Source organism: Berghia stephanieae, chromosome 4, assembly GCF_034508935.2.
Source record: "Berghia stephanieae isolate SIO BIC M18660-M18661 chromosome 4, UCSD_Bste_1.3, whole genome shotgun sequence".
Lineage (NCBI taxonomy): Eukaryota > Metazoa > Mollusca > Gastropoda > Nudibranchia > Aeolidiidae > Berghia > Berghia stephanieae.
This window is the reverse complement of record NC_088363.1, coordinates 22,622,561-22,630,799: the sequence shown is the minus strand read 5'-3', so window position 1 is coordinate 22,630,799 and position 8,239 is coordinate 22,622,561. Positions and strand designations below refer to the sequence as shown.

Sequence of the window (8,239 nt, the reverse complement as noted above, 5' to 3'; positions counted from 1 at the left end):
GCATTAAATTTACTTGCCACCCTTCAGGCTCCAGGGCATGACATTGGGCTTATGGAAAGTACTTTGTACATTATGTATACCGTTAATGCTCTATCAGTGATCAGATTAAGCTTTCTTTCAGCTCCTTTCCCCGCTTTGGAGAATACACTCTAAAACAGTTGTAACCAAAGGTTAGCCGTAGTAGTACAAAGCTGGTTTCATAATAATTACACCGCAAAATGTTAAGTTTCTCAAAGCCAACACAATTGTTACAACTGTTTTAAGAGCGTTTTTTGATTTGTTCAAAGACATCTTTGATAGGGCATCTAATCCAAGCATTGCAATGCCTTGTCACCCCATCGTTATTTGAGTTAGTGATTAAATTGGATGAACTGAAATTGGATGCCCTGTCAAGACCGACGTCATAATTGTTAAAAGTTCAAAAAAAAAAAAAAAAAATAATAGAAGGCAAAACTGTAGAATAATTTTTATAATTTTAATTTTTTCAACTCAACAAATTGCACAAAAGAAAATGACTTGAAACATTTTCATTTCATACATTAGGTACAATTTAAGAACAGAATGTTTTGCATTGAAATTTGCTTGGGTACAAAAATAAAACTGGTCTTCTCGACTCGCACCCCGCCTTGCATTTGCATTCAAAAACTACTTTCAACACGATGGCACTCATTTGATTTGATAACAAACAGCAAGAATTCCATAGCTGTATAATTCCTAAAAACAAAAACAAAAACAAAAACAAAAAATAAAACTATCCCGCCGCCAAAGAAGGAATTTCACTCAAACATTGTAAGTAACACACAGTGTGTGAATCACGTGTGTGTTTAGCTGTATGATGAAATCTCTCAACGAAGAGGCAGCGAGGGCTGTGTGTGTGGCGCGCCGTAGCACGAACACGATCAATTGACTCGCTTAGTGCGTCCTGATTGGCTGAACATACACACACTTAGCCAATCTCTATCTGCAACGCGACCTTGAGCGTGACTACGCATGATGGAAAATTACTACCAATGTAACAACGTGGCGGAACTTGACACAGGTCAAGCCGCGTACAGTAAAGATACTAAAATTCAACTTATGGCGGGTGCGCATAAAGCGGCACGGCATGACAATGTAAAACCACGTGTTTGAGTTTGTAAAGAACAGGCATTCCTCTTCCACATTTAAACAATAAATTAAGCATTTACTCAACAGTCAGGCAAATAATTTAAACAATCAGAATTCTAACATCCATTATCATATAACAAACCTCGCACACCCTTATTTTCCACTTTCAAAAAGCCAAGCACGCATTCATTCAGATTCCAACCAGTTCTAAAATAAATTACGGACATGCAAATGCGAAATAAAATTTCATCACGTACCAATAATTTAAGACACTCAAACTGGTTACGATAACACACGTTAAATTACACACATTGCTGCCTTCAAAGTGGAAGATTTTCAAGAACAAATTAGAATGTAATGCAACGATTCAATTCTCATGCCTCCTTACATCAATTTAAATTAAGTGGCAAAATGTTTCCAAATCCCTCCCACTCCCATCGTAAAGATGCCACATACATCGCATTGGGTTACGCAATACTTCATTATGTAATGCTTAGTGACTAGAAACACTTAAAATTGACTTCAACAATTGCTTGAAAAATGTAATCCCCAGAACCCAAACGATATAATTGTAATAATTTATCACTTATCAACAAAATCAACATTTAAATAAATAACCCTGTTCCCCTCCTTCCCCAAATCACTATATTTTGACAACAAATGCAACAATTTAATAAATTAGCATGAGAAATGTAATACATAATAAATAAATAATGACAAGGTAGAATAGCAGTTGTTTCAAATAAATTAATTCGTTGATTCTACTGAACGTTTGAAAATCATTGGCATTTGATAATACAATGACATGAGAATGTTTTGAGACCAATTTGACTCTTAAAATAAAAAAGAAAGATCAGCTGTTTTTATCCATCTAGAAAGCAAAATTTATAATAAGTTACTCTGGGGTATGTTTCTAGAAAAGGCAAAATCAATAAAAGCATCAACCGTAGTACAGGGCCAGGAATTTAGTACCTCGCACAAGAAAAATAAACAATAGGGGAGGGTCTAGCTAATTCAATTTTACTTTGAATTTGAATGTATCATATTACTGAAACTAAAACATTTTCGATAGTGAAAATACGGTGATATTTTGGACTGAATTATCTTTTAATGTGCCACACTCCGACTGTAAAATATTCATAGAGTACTTGATTAAGGCTTTGGGGTTTAAATACTGAAAGGAAATTTATTTTTATAATAAATTAAGCTCAAGGCAAAGCTCCGATGTAGAACACTTCAAGAGGGGGGAATTAACAAGAGTCAAAGCTTCTTGAATGAATTGGGTGATAATGACTAATTATGAGAAGTTTTAGCAACACGTCATTGAAAGTTTCAGGAATGCATTGTTTGGTAGATTTTAAGGACAACAATGTCACTTTACCTCATGAGACCAAATTGAAAAGCTTAAAATTGATGAATGGGATCCATGTGTCTAAATGATTGAAAATAGATGAATGGGACAATAATAATGAGATGATTGAGTTTATACACTTGATAAAGATTTATAGAGCTGTAAGAGTTTAAGTCTCAACGGAGATGGAATATCAAATAATCCATGTCTCACAAAGCAGACACCATGGACATTTGTGATGGCGGAGTCTTTGTTGAAGACCGATTGGTATGGACTCGAACCTGGAGTCTATCGGCAGTTAACGGATGTAAGGTCCTGAAGTTGGATGGACCTCCCGGTTGCATCCAAACGTGGGTATCCGTATCCTTCGCAGGTGAAGTTTAAGCAGATGACAGTTGATGTCACTGTTGTAGCCGTTGTACATCTTGGGATGTCAACAACCTCCCACGGTGGGTGGAGGTGATGGTCAGGTATAATCCAAAACCAACAGAACAGAATTATTCTATCAAACTGTCTTTTTTCACGACTCACTTAAACTGTCGTCACTAGAATCATGGGTGAAAGAGTCAGAGTCTGATTCATTATCCTCATCTTCGTTGGGGCTTTCGTGGATAGTTTGTAGATTGGACCGTTGAGATATTTTCCTCTGGCGCTTGTTGGGGATCATGGGCTTTGCTTTTCTTTTTGATTTCACTTGTTGGGAAGGTTTGGAGGAAGACTGTTTAGAGCCAGTCTTCTTACGAAGAAAACTCAGAATAGAATTGAAGAGGCCCTTTTTCCCAGGATTGTCAGACTTTGAAAGATCACAGTCATCAAATTTTGAAAGATCGTCTTTGCCTTGGGCCAACATAACATGTCTCCGGGATTCTGGACTGGAAGGTTCATTCAATAAGGCATTCAATTTGGCTTCTGGTGATTCCATGTTGGGTAGAGAATGAAAAAATCTGTCTTTGGGTTTAGGGCCAGCGAGGGAAACCATGGATTCACAGAGAATGGGCATGGTTTTCGAGTTGGGATCAGCTTGGATGATGTAGGTTAAAGTAACTCCATGCTTGTCACGAAGAGTTACTTTGTAGGTTTTTAACTCACCAGTTTTGGCTTTGCTGGCTTCTTTGTGATCCATTCTCGTCTTTTTGGCGGCCTGACGTCTGTGAGCGGGAGTAACAAACGGCATGTAACCGTGAGCAGTGGCATTTGGATACATCGCCATGATATAACTTATATTGTTGTAAATACTTGTAATATTTAAAATTTAAGTTCAATGGTTCGTACAACCTGATGTCTGAATACAATATCAACACACGTTGGCTGGTTCTGGTTTCAAAAAATCAGGCGAGGACACGTTGAAATCCAATTCAATGAATAAAGTAATCCAATGTTTATAGTCCAAGAAAATATTTGAAACAATAACAATAGTCCACTCAATAATAAGAGTCAAAGTCTCTGAAAATTGTTTTGTTTACAATAAATCCAACAGGTTTGAATAAAGTGACCACTGTTGAGATATTATAGGTACTATCGTCAACAAAGTGAAATGGTAAAACTGACAACAAACCGTTGGTATCGGGATTGTATAGACCGAGACATGAGACATGAGCCAATCGCAAACCTTTGGCGAATATTCAATGACGTTCTGGATGGTTCGCTCCACTTCGCTCAAGGGGGAGAAGGTTTGATATTTCTCTTGCCTAATGGTTGTGTTATGGCTCTTGTAGAGTAATTTAAGCAAAAGTAATTTCCAAATAGTGCAATATGTGTACAATTAACTATCTAAGTTTCATTACAAAAGAAAGTGTTACTATACGAATGCTTTTATTTGAAAACATGAGAAAATATGCGTTTGTTTTGAAATAAAATACTCCCCTAGTCGATGAAAATGAGACGAGAACATTATAATATTTACTTGGCAGTCGGCCAAGTGACTGTTGGCTCGGGAGAGAGAAGGAGAGATGTGTTATCACGTGACAAGATTTCAACATGAAGAAGCCAATCGAAGGCGAGGAGAGTTTTTCTGTTTCAGCAATCATTTATAATTTCCCAGTAGTCATGGGAGTTATCTTTACTGTAAGCTTCCAGATAAGTTATCCACACCATTATAAAGACCAATGGGTTAAATTGAATGAGTATGGTCTATTTCAGTAAATATCATTAATTTTCTAAATACAGTCTATGTTATGCCAAAATTATATCCGCTTTACAGTTATAATTTTCTCATTAAAAAAAAAAAAGCACTCCCTGAGGAGTTATTATAAACACCGACAGGGCTCGAACGCTGGGCCCGTTCAGAAGTTAAAAGTAATCAAATGCGTTACAGCTTCACCACATGGATACTCCTTTTTAGATTACTAATCGACTGGGTCCATGGGAAAATCCTTTTATTAATTTTCAACAAGATATGAAGTGAATAGAAAAGTGCCAGAAGACAATAGAGAATAAAAAATTTTTCGCGGCGGTGGTGGGGTTCGAACCTGCGACCTTATTGGTACGACAACTCCGCCTGGCAGGTGAGAGCGTGGCTCTACCGTGTGAGCTATCCACGAACACTAAAATATTCGTTTCAAACCCAAAGTCATTACTAGATCCCTCTCTCACCCACTTCTTGAGACCGCCGATTCGTTCGTACACCACCATCGCGAACAATTTTGACCAGCAGTTAAGCTTAATAGCCAATATTCTCAACACAAACATATAACATAGAAACGATTGAGACATTGAGTATGCTCCGGTGTATGGGGTGAATTTTTAATTCAGAAAAGTGAGTGGAGCAGGCACTTATGTTGGTAACAACAAGATATGAAGTGAATAGAAAAGTGCCAGAAGACAATAGAGAATAAAAAATTTTTCGCGGCGGTGGTGGGGTTCGAACCTGCGACCTTATTGGTACGACAACTCCGCCTGGCAGGTGAGAGCGTGGCTCTACCGTGTGAGCTATCCACGAACACTAAAATATTCGTTTCAAACCCAAAGTCATTACTAGATCCCTCTCTCACCCACTTCTTGAGACCGCCGATTCGTGCGTACACCACCATCGCGAACAATTTTGACCAGCAGTTAAGCTTAATAGCCAATATTCTCAACACAAACATAGAACATAGAAACGATTGAGACATTGAGTATGCTCCGGTGTATGGGGTGAATTTTTAATTCAGAAAAGTGAGTGGAGCAGGCACTTATGTTGGTAACAACAAGATATGAAGTGAATAGAAAAGTGCCAGAAGACAATAGAGAATAAAAAATTTTTCGCGGCGGTGGTGGGGTTCGAACCTGCGACCTTATTGGTACGACAACTCCGCCTGGCAGGTGAGAGCGTGGCTCTACCGTGTGAGCTATCCACGAACACTAAAATATTCGTTTCAAACCCAAAGTCATTACTAGATCCCTCTCTCACCCACTTCTTGAGACCGCCGATTCGTTCGTACACCACCATCGCGAACAATTTTGACCAGCAGTTAAGCTTAATAGCCAATATTCTCAACACAAACATATAACATAGAAACGATTGAGACATTGAGTATGCTCCGGTGTATGGGGTGAATTTTTAATTCAGAAAAGTGAGTGGAGCAGGCACTTATGTTGGTAACAACAAGATATGAAGTGAATAGAAAAGTGCCAGAAGACAATAGAGAATAAAAAATTTTTCGCGGCGGTGGTGGGGTTCGAACCTGCGACCTTATTGGTACGACAACTCCGCCTGGCAGGTGAGAGCGTGGCTCTACCGTGTGAGCTATCCACGAACACTAAAATATTCGTTTCAAACCCAAAGTCATTACTAGATCCCTCTCTCACCCACTTCTTGAGACCGCCGATTCGTTCGTACACCACCATCGCGAACAATTTTGACCAGCAGTTAAGCTTAATAGCCAATATTCTCAACACAAACATATAACATAGAAACGATTGAGACATTGAGTATGCTCCGGTGTATGGGGTGAATTTTTAATTCAGAAAAGTGAGTGGAGCAGGCACTTATGTTGGTAACAACAAGATATGAAGTGAATAGAAAAGTGCCAGAAGACAATAGAGAATAAAAAATTTTTTTTTTAATTTTGGCTTTTAAGAACTCGTTGTCAATGGGTTTTGTGAGTTTTGTCACTGTGCCAAACTTTCTCCCGCCACACTCTGCTGTCCTCAAAAGTCTTGACTGGTCAAAACTCAAAACTCATGTACCGTATACAAAGTTAAAAGGTACCAAGTGTTTGCGAGTTCGTACGCCCACACGCGCTCGGGTCTGTGTTTTAATTTAGATCAACTATTTAGATTAATCTACTGATTATCTGGTTATCGAGCAATTGTCTTACAAATACCATTTAGTATCGTACAATGTTCCCATGTTCAATACCCTTTTAAATTGCCATGATCGTTCCATAAATTAACACAAACGTTGCGATTTCTTATAATCTGAAGAGTTTACTCACTGAGGCAACAGCATTCCCTTTTCAAAACTGTCCAATGGTGAGATAAAATTAATAGTAGTCTTGTCTGGATCGGATCTATTTATTTATTTATTTTGTCTGATAAATTATTTGCTTATATCTAAAATTCTTTATTAATTTATTGTTTGTTTAATTGAATTCGATGTCCGCCGAAAATTAAACAAGATGACAGTGGTCGTCACCTATGTTTTGATATAGGGACACAATTATTGAAGTAATTTGTTATTTAGATGGACTCTGTCCACTTTGAGAATAGGAAATGTGACCCATTGTCTCAAAACGGGATTATGTCGTAGAGAAGCCAGATGCAGAAAACTAGATTTAAAGTTTAAATGACCAAAAAATTAAACAAATGGGATATCGTATTTGTCACTTAAAGTCGCTGTATTCTATCTCCTCATTTTAAGCAAAATAAATAAATAAATAAAAACTTTAGCTAAATCTCATATTATTTACTTTAATTTCAATTCTTTAACATCTAAACCATCGCGACATACCACCCTTTTCAGACGGTGGGCCACAAATCCTTCATTACAATATTCAAGCCATCTTCGAACGGGAAGAGAATCAAATTCAATCAGGTCTTCAAAAAATGCCCCGAAAGATTGATAATAAACTGGGAGAAGAGAGAAACTGATCTTGAAAGGGAAGATGGTTGACACCAGCGGGGAAGTTTGGGAAATTTCCTAAAGCGTGTTGCGGAAGTTCTAAAATCTAAAATCGAGAGCTTGTAATGTAGACAAACCAAGCAAAGGATAGTCCCACTGAAATATACTTTGTTTACTTTCCGCCTTATAGCCAACCAATAGGGTCTGATTTAATTATCTACTTCCCTCTTCCCCTCCCCCTTTCCGTGGTTTAGGAATGTACTATATAGGGTGTGTGTGTTAGTTTTTTTTTGTTTTGGTTTGTATGATGTTTGTGGACTTATGTCTGTTGTTCATTTCTTCATGTAGACACTATCGTTGTCAGGCGGTGAAGATGACGATAATGATGGTGATGATGATAATAATAATGGTGGTTGTGGTGATAATGATGTCCGATTTTGTCCATTGTTATTATCGTTATTATTATCATTATTATTATTATTATTATTATTATTATTATTATTATTATTATTATTATTATTATTTATTATTATTATCATTATTATTATTATTATTACTATTATTATCATCATTATCATTAATTGTATTAATAATAATAAAATAATAATAATAATAATAATAATAATAATAATAATAATAATAATAATGATAATGATAATAATAATAATAATAATATTTCTATTATATTATTATTGTTATCATCATTGTTGATAGAGTGTTTCTAGCAATTAAAATTAACA

The 8,239-nt window shown here is 36.7% G+C and overlaps 1 protein-coding gene across 1 annotated transcript; it reads right to left on the bottom strand.

Moving 5' to 3' along the window:
• Window positions 1-461: 461 nt before the first annotated feature.
• On the bottom strand, window positions 462-4,143 carry LOC144970244 (uncharacterized). The gene has a single exon (XM_078909683.1). The coding sequence runs from the start codon at window positions 3,666-3,668 to the stop codon at window positions 2,979-2,981; it is 690 nt and encodes a 229-aa protein (XP_078765809.1). The 5' UTR covers window positions 3,669-4,143; the 3' UTR covers window positions 462-2,978.
• Window positions 4,144-8,239: the final 4,096 nt, after the last annotated feature.

Excerpts from the sequence above, each read along its gene's own strand:
- LOC144970244 (XM_078909683.1), bottom strand. The coding sequence starts at position 3,668 with ATGGCGATGTATCCAAATGCCACTGCTCACGGTTACATGCCGTTTGTT.